This window comes from Gymnoscopelus braueri, assembly GCF_963280865.1.
Source record: "Gymnoscopelus braueri genome assembly, chromosome: 14".
NCBI lineage: Eukaryota > Metazoa > Chordata > Actinopteri > Myctophiformes > Myctophidae > Gymnoscopelus > Gymnoscopelus braueri.
In genome coordinates this window covers 27,466,785-27,485,034 of record NC_137619.1, presented here as the reverse complement: position 1 = coordinate 27,485,034, position 18,250 = coordinate 27,466,785, and the positions used below count along the sequence as shown (strand labels likewise).

General features: G+C 44.0%; 1 protein-coding gene across 1 annotated transcript in view; it reads right to left on the bottom strand.

Annotated features, from left to right (window-relative positions):
• Nucleotides 1-3,385: 3,385 nt before the first annotated feature.
• Nucleotides 3,386-18,250, bottom strand: part of nrg3a (neuregulin 3a) — a 489,374-nt gene continuing 474,509 nt past the window's right edge. Inside the window, exons 10-15 of the mRNA XM_080449647.1 lie at nt 17,291-17,406; nt 14,611-14,793; nt 13,406-13,626; nt 12,988-13,093; nt 11,909-12,001; nt 3,386-4,072 (exon numbers count right to left, since the gene is read on the bottom strand). Of these exons, the coding sequence (XP_080305773.1) occupies nt 3,409-4,072; nt 11,909-12,001; nt 12,988-13,093; nt 13,406-13,626; nt 14,611-14,793; nt 17,291-17,406 (1,383 nt within the window). The 3' untranslated portion in view covers nt 3,386-3,408. The remainder of the gene's footprint in view (nt 4,073-11,908; nt 12,002-12,987; nt 13,094-13,405; nt 13,627-14,610; nt 14,794-17,290; nt 17,407-18,250) is intronic.

Sequence of the window (18,250 nt, the reverse complement as noted above, 5' to 3'; positions counted from 1 at the left end):
ACTATCATCCCCTGCTGGTTGGCATTAGCTTGAAGAGATACATGGTAGTCTGCACCAGTTTCCTAAACATATAGGTCCGTGACCCAAGATGAGTCTCATAGCCGTTCCATTGTTATGGTTTGGGATGGAAATACCCTGTTTATTTTTAAGCTTTCACACAAAAACAGGAAACAAATTTACCATGTCCTTCCATCAAAGAAATCCAAAAATACTGAAAAAATCCAATAAACAAGCTTGGAAAGTTTAAGTTTGGGAAGACACCAAATTCCTATTTTGGATATCGAGCTGAAAAGGTTTGGGGACCCCTGGTCTATACACTCCCCCACTGAAAGGGTTGGCAGTGACAGGGCTTGCATGGGGAATTGGAAATGATTAAATTAGGGGGGGGGGGGCAGCAAAAAAACACATTGTTGGTGTAGCTTGAAATACAGAGTTGTGATACATGATCAATATTCTTTGGCTTGGACAGCAGCCGACGCCTAATTGCTTGACCTAGTATAACCCGATGACAAAAATTGTAGAAAACATCCACTGAAGTCTCCTTTTGAATGACATTTTGGAACCAGAACTCATCTTTGATAACAAAAGTCCAGTCAGTATACCCACAGGCATATTCTTTGAAAGAAAAATCGCATTCATTCTAATCAGGCAAGGGAAATGAATGAGGTGGTCTCTTGGCAATTTGTTGGTCACTGGCTGAGTAGAAACCTGTAAAAATGGTTAGTATGGATCTGTGTATTATTTGTGTATTTGACATCAAACGGCCCGGAGTGTTGGGATACAGTGATGTAATGTGATGTGGAGCCTTTTGTAGGGTTCATGGCAGTTTGCAACACTGTGTCCTCTAATACTCCAACTGGCCTTTTTCAAGTTAGAATGAACAAACAAACAAAACAGAATAGGCTGTGCTGTTATTTGTCAAACCTCCTGAGTGGTTTTTGTAGTCAGACTTTACCATTCAAGTCTTTATGAACCGATGTCGCTGTCATGATATATTCCTTTTATGTAACAAGAGCACAATCTACATCTTAGGTAAGATGTAGAACTTCTGACATGTCACATTGTTGAATCAATGCTATGTGAACCTAAATGTTCTGAGTCAATCTGGCTACTCCCACGCCATGACAGTGTGTCATGTGAAAGGACATTGTGAACACATCCCCCCTTCCCCCCAAAAGAAAAAAACAGAAAAGAAAAAGAATAAGGAGAATAAATATTTGACTATCCTGTTTGTGGAAATGTTGAGCATTGTGCACTGGCTGTGAACAAGAAAACAAAGGGCCACTTTCACAAAGCAGTTACAATCGACTTCAGCTTACATGACAAGCCAGCTAGAATTAATTTAATGTTAATATACAGTTTGTCATTAGAATGACAATGGCTGCCAAAGGGAAATTTAAATTGAACCATCAGCTTTGTAGCAAGGAGGTAAAATCCACATTCATTTTAGGTAAGAAATTGTCTTCGTGAGTATGGACGTACGATAGCTGGAAATATTTAGGAGATTTTCAACCACGTTCATGTGTAAGATAAAGTGCGTTATGAATAATGGCCCCCTGGTTTTCTCTGGGCACAGTGCAGGTCAGCTTCAGAGTGAATAGGAGAAATGGATCGCTGTTGGTGTTAAGCGGAATCAGTTCTTCCCCAGCATGCACAATTGGAGGGGTCGGGATGCTGCCATGGTGTTAGAGCTTTCCCAAACACAATCAACAAAATCAAAATCATAAAAAAATAACATCACTCAAGCACCACGCATCGCCATCATTATGGACTCTTTGTTGTTATGGTTGCCAGAAACATTTGGTTGTGAATTCAAACATAAACTGAGGAAGTCTGGCTCCATAGGGTACAACATAGACATTTATTTCTTGTTTCAAGAAGCCCCCGGGTTCACGTGGACAACTTTCAGCCCCAGACAGCAGCAATTGTTCAGTTACCAAACAAAGTGACAAAAGAGAAATTGCAGATACTCCTCTTCCTCTGCGGTGCCTGCCTATAGCCATGTGTCCTTCCCCTTTCTGGCTTTCCAGTCAGCTATCCAGCCATTTATCATTCCCTTTGTAGCCACATGATAACTGGCAAGAGACCTGTGCAGCTATAGAGTATGTATGCACAGTAAAATCCTCTTTTAATTTAACTCTGAGAGTGTAAAAAAGTTGGGTCCATTTTTACACTCACAGTGAAATCAACATTGAGGATTTTGCATGTGTGTGTGTGTGTGTGTGTGTGTGTGTGTGTGTGTGTGTGTGTGTGTGTGTGTGTGTGTGTGTGTGTGTGTGTGTGTGTGTGTGTGTGTGTGTGTGTGTGTGTGTGTGTGTGTGTGTGAGGTGAGTCTCATTTATAAAAAAAACTACATTGGATCAAACCCCTGGCCATGTCAGCATCTGGACAGTCCTAAGAAATCAGCTCTCCCAAACTCTGACCATGGAGGAGTTCTGCAGGAGTCCGTGGGCTTTTGTAGATGAGCGGTTCATGTTCATTCTCCCTGTCTGTCCTTGCTTTATACTGTACATCCGTGAGCGTTCTGTTAAGATCCAGGGAGTTATTGTTATTTGTACGGTCAAATCCAGGTGTCTGTTCACGCAGGATGTCGGGACCTTGATTTTCTGAAGAGGTCGAACTGTCAAAGGCGACGGGAGGGATATCGCTCCTCTTGTGGCGACCATATCGATTTCTGGCTGGGTGGAGTTTGGGTGGCAGCCTAAGGCCTGGTATGAAGCTCCTAGTTTACAAGTGGGCCAGAAAAAAGTGTGTGTGTGTGTGTGTGTGTGTGTGTGTGTGTGTGTGTGTGTGTGTGTGTGTGTGTGTGTGTGTGTGTCTGTCTGTGTGTGTGTGTGTGTGTGTGTGTGTGTGTGTGTGTGTGTGTGTGTGTGTGTGTGTGTGTGTGTGTGTGTGTGTGTGTGTCTGTGGGGGGTTGGGGCAGGAGCTGTTATAAAAAAAGGTAGGAGACAAAAAGAAATTTAAAAGGTACATCATTCCTGTGTTCTTCAACTTTGTACTTGGTCACTTTTTGAATTCCATATATTTATATCCATATATATTTATATATATTTATATATTCTTTTTACAATTAAAAACACCATGGATCTGACAGACTATTTGGTTTCTTTTTGTCTAAGTAGAAGTGTTTCTCTCATTTTTAAATAAATGTACGTAAATATGTTTTCTCTTTTTCCCATACTGTAAATTGGCGAGGCAGCCACTCCAATGTTTGCACATATCCATAAAGTATGCATACAACACCAGATTCTCCACAACAAATTATGTTTTTTCATTTTTTTTCTCAAGCCACCCGTTTTCATCCCATAAGACGCTGAAGTGTCTGCATTCAGAAATCCAAAAACACCACAAGTTTGTCAAACGCCATCAAACTGAGCCAGGAAGTCAATGTCCCTGGGTCTTGTCCTTTCATTGGCCCCGCTGGCTCAAGTCTCTCTGCGATATGTTGGGGCTGAGCAACTGGGTCTCCGTGGGTCCGTTGGAGCTCAGACCTCCGGCTCCTCCTCCTCCTCCATGAGGGCTCAAGAAGCAGACAGTTTCTCTGGCTTCCACGCGCGCTGCCACCGAGCCACTGCCACCCTGGTTCACACCGGGTTCTTCCTGCTTCCTGTGGGCCAAAGCCAGAGCCCTGAGCTGCTCCTGGGCCTCCTCCAGCAACATGGCCACCTCGTCCCGCTTCTGGAGGCAGGAGGAAGACGCGCGTCGCTCGTTCCTCCCCGCTCGCATTTCCTTACAGGAAGCGGATCCCAGCGACACTGCCGCCGGGCTGACGCTGGTTTGCATACAGGAGATGTCGTTGTCAGGGTGACAGTGGACCGAGGGGATGATGGGGATCGAACAGGAGCGGAACGGAGGTGGAGCGCAAGAGGAAGAGGAGGAGTAGGAGTGACCGGGACGTTGGCCGGGTCTCCTCAGGCTGTGGATGGAGGGAGCCTGCTTCTGTTCCAGCTCCTCCTTTACAGGGCTGCCCCACCTCGCCAGGGAGCTGCCCTCTGCAGACACAGCAGGCCGCATGTGGAGGAAGGCATCTTGTCTGGGGTCACTGCCTGGCCTCTCGCCATGCATCTGGTACCTGAGCACCCACAGAAAAGGACAGGGAGGGAGCGAGAGAGAGAGAGAAAAGATGGATTTAAGCTGTAGAACTCACTCAACTTCACCTCGAAAGGAAGTCACAGCAACTATGGGGAATTGAGGGCGCCTACACAGGACAAATCTCCTTAGGGACAGCTCTCTGTCTCGCCTGCTCAGAACAGTTTCACACACAAGCGTGCACGCATACGCACACGCACACACACACACACACACACACACACACACACACACACACACACACACACACACACACACACACCACACACACACACACACACACACACACACACACACACACACACACACACGTTTAGCATTGTAGTTGTTCCATTACCTGTGAGGAACATACTATCAATTACAACTGTATATTAATTCTGACTCAGAGAGTGTGTTAGTGTTACAAAATCAACAGCGTGGTTAAAATGTTTCACCATTTACAAAGGCGTGTCAGTTTAGGGCCTGGGGCACCTAAAAGAATCATGCAGCAAATATGTTCGATTTCATTTTGAGCACATGTGTGTTTAAAGCAACCAGGGCGCTTCATAGTAAGGCAGTGGTTTAGGGACATCTAATATTGATTTGTTCATCTCTCTCTCTCTCTCTCTCCATTTCCCTCTGCCGCAAAAACGACCATGCTGTTTTCCTCCAGAGTGTTATCTATCTCTCCATCTAGCGGTGTTCCAGAGGCTTGTTTCATTATCTTTGTGTAATAATTCATAATCCCCCACAAGGGCTAGCTTGCACACTGAGCATCAATATTCAACTTTGAGTCTGTCATAATACGACATTCACACTTTTAAGCTTCCCTCAAGAGTGGGGGAAGACAGTGCTTGGGTAGGGAGGGTGTATTTCAAATGTGCAAACATAGTCATATTCTTTAGTTGTTGCTGTATGATTGCTGTGTTTCTTTGGTGAGAACCTCTCACCAAAAAGCAGCGTTTGAGACTTAGCACAGTACAAAGAGGGGATCCCACGTGGGCTAGATAAGAGAGGATGATGTCAGGGCCCTAATGCCCGAGATAACATTCAACAGACAAATCTCTCTTTTGATGTTGCCAAATACAATGGAATGCAAGAATCTATACAATAGAGTTCAAACACACGCCCTGGAGCAAAGAGTGAGCAGTGGGAAAGGTATTACACACATTTATTTTGGATTGGCTGTTGCTGTGAATGGCAGGCATTTATTTATCTATTATTTATCTATCGCGACTGCTCGAGCATAAATAATTCCAAGTGAAATCAAGACCGTTTCCCCACAGGTATTTTGTTTTAATATATCCCAACAGTAACGTCCCTATGTAGTTTTGTGTGAAGACTACTTAAGCCTTAGGTCCTATTCATTTACACAAGCATGTCTGTCTATCTATCTGCAATCTTGTCTGCCATACAAGCCACTGTGCTGGGCTATGAAAGTGATGGCCACACACACACGCGCACGCACGCACGCACGCACGCACGCACGCACGCACGCACGCACGCACGCACGCACGCACGCACGCACGCACGCACGCACGCACACACACACACACACACACACACACACACACACACACACACACACACACACACACACACACACACACACACACACACACACACACACACACACACACACACACACACGTGTATGTACTGCATATATTATACAGAGAGAGAGAGAGAGAGAGAGAGAGAGAGAGAGAGAGAGAGAGAGAGAGAGAGAGAGAGAGGAGGTGACATGCTTATCTAGAAGACGCTGGTAGGAGAGAAATATACAAAAGTGTTCCACCTCTCTGTCGGTCGTTTTGCAGACAGGTTTATCTTAAAATAGCGGCAACAACACAGGACATTCTGTCTCCCCCAGCAGACATTCTGGGGAGATAAGGCCAGGGTTCTCCTAACAGGTGCACTGTGAGAAGGAGCTATACTGCAAGCTTTCCTTGCAGTTTTTTTCCTCCGTTGTACAACTGTCATATGCCATATGCACCCTGGTCTGACTCCCTCCACCTCGTTCTTTTCTTTTCTCTATTCTTGCCGGGCTAAATTGAAATGTATTCACACTGCTTCTGTCTCCGTTTCCTGTCTGTCTCTCTCTGTCCATCTGACTGGCAGTGACCCGCCTCTCTGTTCTGGCTTCTGTCCGTCTCTCGGTTTCCCTTTCACGGCTTAACGTCTCCATGGCAACCCCGAGACCAGTGGTGGAAAAAGTACTCCCATTCTTTACTTCAGTAAAAGTATCAATACTGCAATATAGAAATACTCCATTACAACTAAAAGTCTGGAATTCAAAATGTACTTGAGTAGAAGTACAAAAGTATTGGCATCAAAATGTAGTTAAAGTACCAAAAGTAAAAGTACTCATTATGCAGAATGTCCCATTTCAAGTTTTGTAATGTGTAACAATCTTTTGAAAATAGCCGATCTACAAGCTCACAAAGCGTCGCATCGCGACGCGTTGTGAGCTTGTAGATCTGCTATTTTCAAATGGCCGAAATGTATATAGGGCTGAAGTGGTTAATGTACTGTATGTTTTGCAAAAATAATCCAAATCTACAATTATACTGTAACTAGTGACTAAAGTTTTCAAATAAATGTAGTGGAGTAAAAGTACAATATTTGGATCCGAGATGTAGTAGAGTAGAAGTAAAAGTATTGGAAATTGGAAATACTCAAGTAAAGTACAAATACCTCAAAATTGTACAGTACTTAAGTAAATGTACTTAGTTACTTTACACCACTGCCCGAGACCCCCTTACGGTACCACCGAACGACACGCTCTCTCCAGTCAGCTCGTCGAGTCTGGCTGTCTGTCAATCTTTCAGCCTCCACCTGCCTTTTGCACGCCGCCTCTTGACGCATGAGTACAGGTGTACAGTGAGTGATGGAAGTCCAGGTCTCTGTCTATATCCATCCATCTTTCTGTTTTCATGCATTTTCACGTGAATTTTAACCCTGGTGCCCCATTTGCTTGACTCTCCTACTGTCTGTGCACATTAGCGCCTGTCTGTTCCTCCGTTTCACTCATATATCTTCATCATACTGTATTTATTCTGCGCATACGCTGTGTTTGAGTTGTGTCTTGTGTGTGTGTGTGTCTTTCTAAAATGCAGTGGTGGAAAGTAACCAAGTAAATTTACTACTAGTACTGTACTTGAGTAAAATGTTTTGGTATTTTTTACTTTACTGGGGTACTTCCAATTTTCTATAATTTTACTTCTACTCCACTACAACAATTATTTTTAAACTTTAGTTACTATTACTTTGTAGATTTTGATTATTATTACAAAATATTATTATTATATTATTAAAAATCATACATTAACCACTTCAGCCCTATACATACTTTGGCTATTTGAAAATAGCCGATCTACAAGCTTGCGACGCATTGTGAGCTTGTAGATCTGCTATTTTCAAAGGATTTTTATACATTTGAAAAATTGTGAAATGGGTCCTTCTGCATAATGATGAGTACTTTTACTTTTGGTACTTTAAGTATATTTTGATGCCAATACTTTTGTACTTTTACTCGAGTAAACTTTGAATACCAAACTTGTACTTGTAACTTCTACAATAGGATATTGATACTTTTACTTAGGTACAAAATGTGAGTACTTCTTCCATCACCGCTAAAATGTGGTTTGTACTGTATGTAGGTCATGTGGAGCTTATCTTCAGATGGAGCCACTAGGCCTCTTATGTCTGGTGTGCTACTAGTTTGTACAGGTAAGTACAGCAGTGGCGCTCCAAGAAACTGGGTCAAACTACATATCCTCCGTAAATTAAATACACTTTCTGTTGATCAGTGGCATCTCCCTCCCTTGGCAGCTTACAGACAGAACACTGTCTAACGTGTACAGTACAGACTTCACTAATGTTGACCTGGAGCCAGAATTCGACATTCTGAAAGGGTCATGCTTAATTTATACTCAGTCGTACGATGGTGTCGCTCGCCGAAAATATCAGGACTACAAGTTCAACACGTCATGTATAAACAGTGGTGTAAAGTAACTAAGTACATTTACTCAAGTACTGTACCTTTTTACAATTTTTTTTTACGACTTTAGCCCTATTTTATACATAGGCTATTTGAAAATAGCCGATCTACAAGCTGTGTTGTGAGCTTGTAGATCTGCTATTTTCAAATATTTTAGTACTTTAACTTTTGGTATTTTAAGTACATTTTGATGCCAATACTTTTGTACTTTTACTCAAGTACATTTTTTTATTCTGGACTTTTACTTGTAACAGAGTATTTCTATATTGCAGTATTGGTACTTTTACTTAAGTAAAGAATTTTAGTACTTTCAGGGGTTAGTAGTCAGTCGAGCCAGGAGCTAATCAGCACACAACACACATGTGGCACACAACATGCGTCAGAAAGGGCCCTGATGAAAACTCATTTCTGGGGGCACCTGACCTTAGTGACTCAACTCATGGTGAAGTCCTGTGATGGAATCAGTGTTGATTTTGACAGCAAATTTTGATTTAGTTTTAGTCATAGTCTTTTGAATACAATTTTACACTTGGTTGCATGCTGAAAATAGCCGATCTACAAGCTCAGATCTGCTACGAGCTTGTAGATCTGCTATTTTCAGAGCGCAACACCCGAGCGCAACCAAACATAAAATGACTTGTCTTTTAGTTCTACTGGATCTCTCTCCACTAGTCCCTCACTAACATGTTGGTCTAGTTTTTATTTGTTGTCCAGATAAATGCCCTGCATCGGCGATGTCTCTCTGCTCTACCCTCCCTTACCTAGCTCTCTCCACGGGTCTATAAAAAATAAAAATAAAATCTTCAATAAGATTTGGGAGGCTGGTTTTACAGGTGCTGCTGTCACTAAGCAGAATTGTGAACAAAGGACCAACAAACTGGCTAGACACTCTCCTTAGTAAGATGACAAGAGCTTCAAGCTAATCACTGGTTAATCACATTGCCGGCTCAAAACCTGTGAAATAAGTATTTACCACGTGGGGTGATTGTCACAACAGCTGGGAGGGATACAGGTAGAGCACTACATGTGGCACAGCAACTAGCAACTATTATTATTTCTTGCCATAAGTAAGATAGTTACTATTGACATAGCAGCATTTTCAAACAATGTATATCATGAAATGTTCGCATTTCATTTTATGACTTCAACTTAACATTTTGTTTTTATATTTGGGTATAAAAATAAAAACAAGGGCAATCTCGCGATATTACTATATACCTTTTGACCATTACAAGCCATTGTACGTTTGCTAATGAGAACAGGCTCACTATCGAGATCATCCTGACTGGATGCATCAGTGCAAATGGTGGAATGGACAGCCCCTAGACTATAGAGCATCAGTGGATGTTAGCTTCCCACCATCCAGTGGATGTGAGCTTACCCCCTACTGGGATATATACTGTAGAATGGATGGTGTGTCAGTAAAGCCTGTAGGAATCAAAGCCCAGACCCACCCCAACAAGGTACTGTTTCGGCTGACACATTTTACCACCAGGTAACCAGGCTTATGAACAACGGAAACTAGCAACCTATTGTCTGAATGAACGTTACACGCACACACACACACACACACACACACACACACACACACACACACACACACACACACACACACACACACACACACACACACACACACACACACACACACACACACACACACAACCCGCATGTACAAACGCACGCACGCACGCACGCACGCACGCACGCACGCACGCACGCACGCACGCACGCACGCACGCACGCACGCACGCACACAGCTGTGCATACATAAAAATGCAACAATTACACACACACATTTTCGCCACATAATTTTCACACATAAAGCAACTTACATTGCTCTATAAACTCTATAAATTATTTATATTATCTAAACACATACTAAACACATCATTTGTGTCGAGGAGCCGAAAGAAGTTTACTCTCTTATGCTTGTATAATGGGATGTAACAATAAAGAATCTTGAAATGCTGAATAATATTATTACAACAGTAATACATGAATAAGATGATCAGGTGCAAGGAATCATGTGCTACATATTAGGTCACCAGTAACATATATATAGATATAGATACTGGGGCTGTCATGGGCTAGCTACCCATGTTGGCAGTCTCCAACGCTGCTTCAGTATGTTGGAGACACCCGCTAAGTGCTACAGAAAGTCAACAAAGGAAAATACCCCTAGAGCCTGCGAGAGCTGGGGCGGAAGATGGCTCAACGATTGATCACACGGTTACAGACCCAGGAACGGAAACGACTACGACTAAGAAGAACACATCACATGAGACAACCACAGCAGCAGCAGGACACACACTTCAGGTTTGCATCTGTGGTTGGGAGAAAGTTACATCGGCAAGGGGGTTAAAGATCCACCAAGGGAGGAAAAGGTGCTTGGGAGAGAAGAGACAGGGACCTCGCATTGACCAGTACTTCTTACGAAGCAACCAGTCAAATCAGTCGAATGAAGCACAGCGACGGGACGCAAACCAAAGTTCGCAGAGCATCAGCACCCCTGTCATTGACGAGGCTAACACAAGCACAGAAATGCCGGTGGATGAACTCATCCAACCACAAAGACCTCCAAAGGAGGAAAAGATCAAAGGTCACAGACCAAGTGTGAAATGGCCCAAAGCTGTTCAAAAGAAAGAGTGGGAAACAATCAACAACGACCTGACAAAAATCCTGGAACAACAGGTAGGCACAGCAGAGAAAAAGCTTGAAAGGATGGGAGACATTATCTACCACTACGGAGAAGAACGCTTTGGAGTAAACAAAAGGAGAAGTGGAAAGGCACCACCAGCGCCAGCCAAATCTAGGAGGCAGCAAGAGATCGAGAGACTTGTCAGAGAGAGAAGGCAGCTGAGAAAGCAGTGGAAGAAGGCCTCTGATGCAGAGAGAGAAGGTCTCATGCTACTCCAAGCAGACATCAAATGTCGGCTGGCAACCTTGCGAAGAGCAGAGAACTTAAGGAAACTTCGTAAGAAGAAGGAACACTCAAGAACACGTTCTATAAAAACCCCTTTAAGTTTGTCAAAGACCTCTTCGCTAAGGACAAGAGCGGAATCCTTAAAACACCAAAGCAGGAACTGGAAGAACATCTGGAAAAGGTCCACCAGGACACGAAAAGGCATGAGCAGATGATCATCCCACATGACATCCCACCTATTCAACCTCCGGAATTCAACCTGGACACTGACCCTCCAAAATGGAAGGAAGTAGAGAATGTAGTCCGGCGAGCAAGAGCGGCATCGGCTCCTGGGCCTAATGGAGTACCATACAAGCTCTACAAGAACACCCCGGATGTGCTACGCTTTCTTTGGAGGCTCATGAGGATAGTGTGGCAGAAGGAAATCATACCTAAGGCATGGCGAAGGGCTGGTGGTGTGCTAATTCCAAAAGAGAAGGATGCAACAGACATCAGTCAATTCCGGCCAATCAGCCTTCTCAACGTCGAGGGGAAGATCTTTTTCAGTATAATAGCACAGAGGCTGTCCACTTACCTGGAAAGGAACAAGTACATTGATACATCTGTACAGAAAGCAGGCATTCCTGGGTTCTCTGGTTGCCTGGAGCATACTAGTATGATTTGGCACCAGATCCAAGCAGCTAAGAAGGACAAGAGAGACCTCTATGTCATCTTCCTCGACCTGGCCAATGCCTTTGGCTCAGTTCCCCATGAACTCCTCTGGGAATCTTTCAACTTTTTCCACGTACCAGAACCCATCACTACGCTGGTAAAGGCCTACTTCCAAGACCTGCAACTGTATTTCACAACACCTGACTTCACTACATCATGGCAGCGCTTGGAAGTGGGCATAATGGCAGGCTGTACAATCTCACCTCTGGCCTTCACTATGGCCATGGAAGTCATCATCAGGGCCTCGAGATGGGTGGTGGGCGGCGAGCGAACTAAGGACGGGCTCCGTCTCCCACCTATCCGAGCATACATGGATGACATGACTACACTGACCAATACTGCAGCATGCACCAAGCGGCTACTTGCAAAACTGCAGGAGAACATCAAGTGGGCCCGGATGAAAATCAAGCCAAGCAAATCTCGAAGCATCTCCATAGTCAAGGGACAGCTTAAAGATGTGAAGTTCTGCATTGGAGATGACCCGATACCAACGGTGTCTGAGCAACCTGTCAAAAGCCTGGGTAGATGGTACAACGCAAGCCTCAAGGATAAAGAACAAGTGCAGCAACTGAGGCAGGACATCGCCAACGGCCTTGAGAACATCAACAAGACCCTACTGCCTGGGAAGCTCAAGCTTTGGTGCCTACAGTTTGGACTTCTCCCCCGGATAATGTGGCCACTCACCATCTATGAGGTTCCAATAACAACTGTGGAGAAGATGGAGCGAACCATTACTTCAAATGTGAAGAAATGGCTCGGTGTCCCACAATGTCTAACATCGGCATCTACGGCAAAGGGGTTCTTGAATTACCTCTCACAAGTCTAACGGAGGAGTACAAGTGCTCTAAGGTAAGACTTCAGATGACACTGAAGGACTCCAAAGACCAGACCATCAGCAATGCTCCACCTCCTCTACTAACTGGACGGAAATGGACACCATCCAATGCTGTGCAGCAAGCTACATCAGCCCTGAGACACCAAGACATCATGGGACATATCCAGCATGGAAGAGGAGGCCTTGGCCTGGCAGCAAGCAGACCAACTTGGCGTAAGGCATCAACATCTGAGCGGAGGAAACTGGTGGTCGAGGAGGTGCACAGACAGGAGGAGACTGCAAGAAGTACAAAGGCTGTCTCTCTTGCTAAACAGGGGCAATGGACGCGGTGGGAAGGCCTGGAAAGGAGAAAGATCAACTGGAGTGAGTTATGGCAAATGGAAGCCAGCAACATCAGCTTCATCATAAGAGCTATATATGATGTGCTTCCGTCACCAAAAAACCTACATCAGTGGTATGGCGAGGACCCAACCTGCCCCCTCTGCCCAGCTCCAGCGACTCTCAGACATATCATGTCGGGTTGCAAGACCAGTCTCACACAAGGCCGCTACACCTGGAGGCACAATCAGGTTCTCAAGAGCCTGGCTGCAGCACTTGAAATCAAGAGGAGTGCAACCAACTCCTTATCCCCAAGAACAAGCAATCCCATCAAAACGACAACATTCATCCGGGAGGGACAGAAAAAGCCCAAGCATCTTCCTACGAAGCCAGAAACTGGACACCTAGCCATGGCCCGGGACTGGAAGATGCTGGTCGATATTGGCCAGCAACTAATCTTTCCACCTGAGATCGCTTCCACCAATCTTAGGCCAGACATGGTACTCTGGTCCCCTTCACGAAAGTCTGTGTATATCATAGAACTCACAGTCCCGTGGGAGTCCTCTGTTGAGGAGGCCTATGAGCGCAAGAAACTGCGCTACACAGAGCTGGCAGCAGACGCAATTCAGCGTGGCTGGAACGCAAAAGTCTGTCCAGTTGAAGTGGGATGCAGAGGATTTGTGGCTTCTTCCACCATCAGATTGCTGAAGGAACTTGGAATCCATGGACAGGCTCTGCGGCAGACCATCAGAGCAGTTTCTGAAGCAGCTGAAAGAGGCAGCCAGTGGCTATGGATCAAACGGAAGGACCCTTGCTGGGCTCTAAGAACATGACCCCCCCCCCCCCCACCTGAGAACCCAATTCAAACCCCTCCAACTTCAGGAGGGCATATGAGGTATGCGGTCAGCTGTAGGGTTGGCTCAGGGAAGAGGACGCCCCTGCCTTGCACAGTCCCTTGGGATGTCTGCCACTTAACAACTAGGCAAATCTTAATGATTGGGCATGGGACACAAGCTAAGGCTTGATCACCCTGTAGCTGGCCACCTTTGATGAGGGTGTATAGTGTTTGAAGGCCGAAACACCCCCTGATTCAAAGGCACACTACTGAGGATGTGTCCCAAAATTGACATCTTACCCCAGTCTAAGAAAGACACCTCCCATGCCACTCTCGTAACATCAAGGCAAATCTCATGTGAGTGCACACCATCTATTGGCACAATGGACAGTATCAACATCACGTCCCGTGTTTTTATGATTCTATAGGCAAGACAGACATAAAGAGAGAAAGATGTAGATGTAAACCATATCCTGTCATTCAAAGCACCGGTGCCAGGCAAGGCAACTTCTTTGAACAGCTGCCATTGTGCTGCAGATCACAACATAATGTGACCTTATTTTGTTTTAATCTTTGCTCTGCAGATTGGGAAACAAGGAGAGAGAGTGGGAGTGGGGACATTGAAACAACAATTTCTTTTTTCTTTGAACAAATGAAAGGCTTTGATATTTCCACTGTTGAAATGAAATCCAGAGCTTTGTCAGCAGCATACAGTCACCTGCATTTCTCAGATTTATGTGCACTTACTCAATGTGGACAGATGTTTAAAATCCTGAGTGTTCATTTAAATCTGAGAGTGTACAAATGTAACCAAAGGGACCCTACACATTCTCTCATAGTAAAATTTACAATCAGCATTTTACTGTGTACAGGGATGAAGAAGATGGAAGTAGATGAGCAAGATATAACGTCCTCACCCCTGTGCTTCAATGTCCTTTTCACATGACTCGACTTCCTGGAGATGTTGGTAGGCGGGGCCAGAAAATTTGGACGTTCCAATCGGATTCAGCCTTCCTCTGGTAATGGGAGGGGTTCTGCGAGGGGCTGAACAATGAGCTGGCCGAGTTCTCTGGTCTGGGCTGTTGGACAAGGAGCTACTTCTGAGAAAAAACAAAAAAACAATAGCAATCATATTTTTTTTGTGGTACTGGCTCAAGATTGTATATGTACAGCAATGACAACAATTGTAACACAAAAGTAGGTAGTTTATTGGAGCAAATATTTCCAAAGCCATGGAATCAGGATTTTGACCTGAAAGTCAGCCCCAACAACACCATTCAACCACTATTTCACTAAGGGACATAAAGTAGGATGCCCTTATCATGGCCAGCTACTGTACGTTTAGTCACTTTGACTGCAATGAACCAGAAGTCCAAATTATATATGATCTTATATCAAGGCTGCATTTTTCAAAGCTACTTGTGTTGAATCAAGAGAGTTAGTGTTGGTAGCCGTTAGGGTGGGAATCAGTTCTACCTTTTCTTTGTTTCGCATGCAGTCAACAGGGTTATTCACTAGGTGCCACAAAAAAAAAAGTGCCCAGAGTTCTCAGGGGCCCACTATTTCAGTTACCCTTGTGTGCTTAAAACCTTAATTATACAGCGTTATAAGCAGATTAAAATGCATTCATACTTGAACTTATGTCATTATAAAATGCTTTATAATGTATGATTATTGTTATAAATCATTATGAGTATTATTAGCTCTTAATAACAATAATTATACAGCGTAATAAGCAGATTATAATACATTATAAGTACATTATAAGTAATGCATTTTAGACAAGGGTTGCATAGAAAGTGTCACCATTTTAGCTATTATATAGAGTTAATTAAGAGCTTTTTTTTACACCTTTCTGGCTCCAAGCCCTCATTCATACTAAATTAAACATTGGGAAGAAGCGAAGCTGTTTAAAAAAAAACAGCAGTCCCTTAGCTATGATGTCTGTACGCCCTGGTGACAGTGGCAGCAGCTGGCAGCATGATGTACAAAGGCTTTAAAACAAGTAATTTCCCAACCCTGAATAACTCTCAGTTTCTCTTCAGCTATTTTGGGACACAATGTCACTTTGGTTGGCTGACAACAACATCCGAATGCATGCTTAAGATGCAATTGCAAATAAATTAACCCTGATTACCCACTGAGCAATGTCACTTGTTGTGACAAGGGCAAAGGTCTGCCAGCTAAAACCAGTACGTCGGTAAGTAGACCCCCTTGAGTAAGGCCCTTACTTTCAGTAGCCAACAGTAGAAAACTGCAGTGGTACTGGGCAGCTGCCTGGTGTGACTGTTTGTAACAGAGAGAATGTGCAGGGTGTTGCTTAATGCTAGGCAAAATGTGTATGGAGGTAAAACGTTAATACTAATTTAATCCAAGTTAATACCAAATAATGTAGAACTAAATGGCAGGGTAAACTATGCATCTAGCTACTAGAGTATTCATTGCAATTCTGTATGAAAATTCCAATCAAAGTGAGTGCTCACAACCACTAGGTGTCATATCTTTCTGCAGTGTAATGCTAATGATTACGCTCCACAGTACAGCATGGCCCAACAAACCTCATGCCAGTTATAGAGGTGGGAATAGTTTTTTTCTTCTTCTTTTTTTCCCCAATTTTTTTTAGAGTAGCCAATTCTTTTTTACCCCTTTTTCTCCCCAATGTAGTCGTCATGCCAATTGATTCCTCCCCACACACATTTCTGTGTTGTCATTGCTATTGTATCCTACTCCTCCCGCCCAACACTCCCTTCTGACAGGTGCCGCCCCAGTCCGTAGGAGTACATCCAATGACCAATATCACCCTCCCCGCCCGGCTTCCCTCCGCCAAACACGGGCCAATTGTGTTCGTGTAGACGCTCGACAAAGCCGGATGCACCACGGTGGTTTCGAACCCACATGGTGGTGGGCAGTGACTTTACCACTGCGCCACCCGAGCGCCTGGAATACATTTCTTTGGATTTCGACATCTACTCTAGCTCATAAATCTGTATACATGTAGGTGCAGTTTCATGTTTTTTCTGTCTCATCTCTTCCATGTAATATGTGTATTGTGTTTATAGCTCCAATTATAATTACTATCATTCTTCCGTGAATCAACAATTAACTTTGGTTGCACCATAACCTGGATAATTCAATTTCTCTCTTCAATGCGTCCCAGCTGATTATGAGAAGGGACACTGCAGTTGCATATCGCTATAATAATCACCAGCACTCTCTCTTGTCACTACGGGATGTTGTATGACAGCCAACCATTCTGAACATTGGCTGTGTGCAGCCGACAATTATACATGTCTGTGAGAATTTGTGGTTGTTTATGCCAGTTTATGTCTGCGTTAGTACAGTTACATTCCACCTTTGGAAAGATAACCCTAGCAAAAATAGAGGCGAGAAACATCCTCCCTAGTAGGACTTTTGCTACTGCTCACGAGTACAAGGGTGGGGTTAAGGGTGAATTATGAATGTGGCCAATGAAAGGTCCTTACATATACAGTATAAGACATTGTTCATTGTGTGTGCACGTGTGCATGCACCTACCTGTGTGCATGTATGTGTATAGGCATGCATCTGCATGTCTGCGACTCTGCATTCCTGCCTTACCTGTGATGTTTTGCCGGGCCTCTGGACGTGTTGGTCGTGATATTGTTAACATTGCAGTGAGCGAAGGTGGATTCACAGAGAGCACCCTCACGAGACTGGGAGGACCGCTTACAGTACTATAAGAATAAGATAAAAAATAAAAAAATAACATTAAGAAAAAAACATAAACAACAACACTACTACAGCAATCACGTTAGAAAAATGTTCTACTGCACTAGCCATTGGTTGCTTAATCCTCTCACAATAGAGGATTGGGCAGACATAGTTAATAAAATGGAAAAAGAAAATATATGTTTAACTAAGTTATGGACAAAATTGGGTTGCTTATGTAACATAGACGCTGTTACACTTCAGGGAGATAACATATTAATAGATTCATTGTCAGATTGTGGAGTACGGTGTTTTTGTTCTTGTTTTGATCCTTTTTAATAGACTAGACACAGAGCCCAGGAGCTTTCTCTGGGACCACGCAAGTCGGAACGATGCAATTCGAGAACAATGCAAGTTGGGAACGCATGCCCCACCCGGTTATGCAATACCCGTTTGTAACCCCTCTTTCTTGACTGCTGCTCAGAAGTCACCCCACAGTGCTTGATCTCAGTTCACGCATTTATTGTCGGCAACTGATGGAGACAGAACATGTAGTCAAACTATGCATAGGCATCATATACAACTCCATCTCCTATAATCTGCGTAGCATGTCTACGGGAAAAAAAGTAAACTAGAAAAAGTGCTCCTCGGAGCACAGGTCTCCGCCAGGTCAGGTAGGTTATTGTGGCCTCCTGGTGGCGCTATAATAGGCCAATGTTTAAAAGGTACCATTTGTTCTTAGGCCTTGCACGGCAATCGGACACTGCATTCATGGTTTGAGGCATTTTGTGCAACATATTTTTTTGCTAAATTAGACCTGCTGGTGGCGCTTTAACAGGCCAATGTTAAAAGGGTGGCATTTGTTCCTCA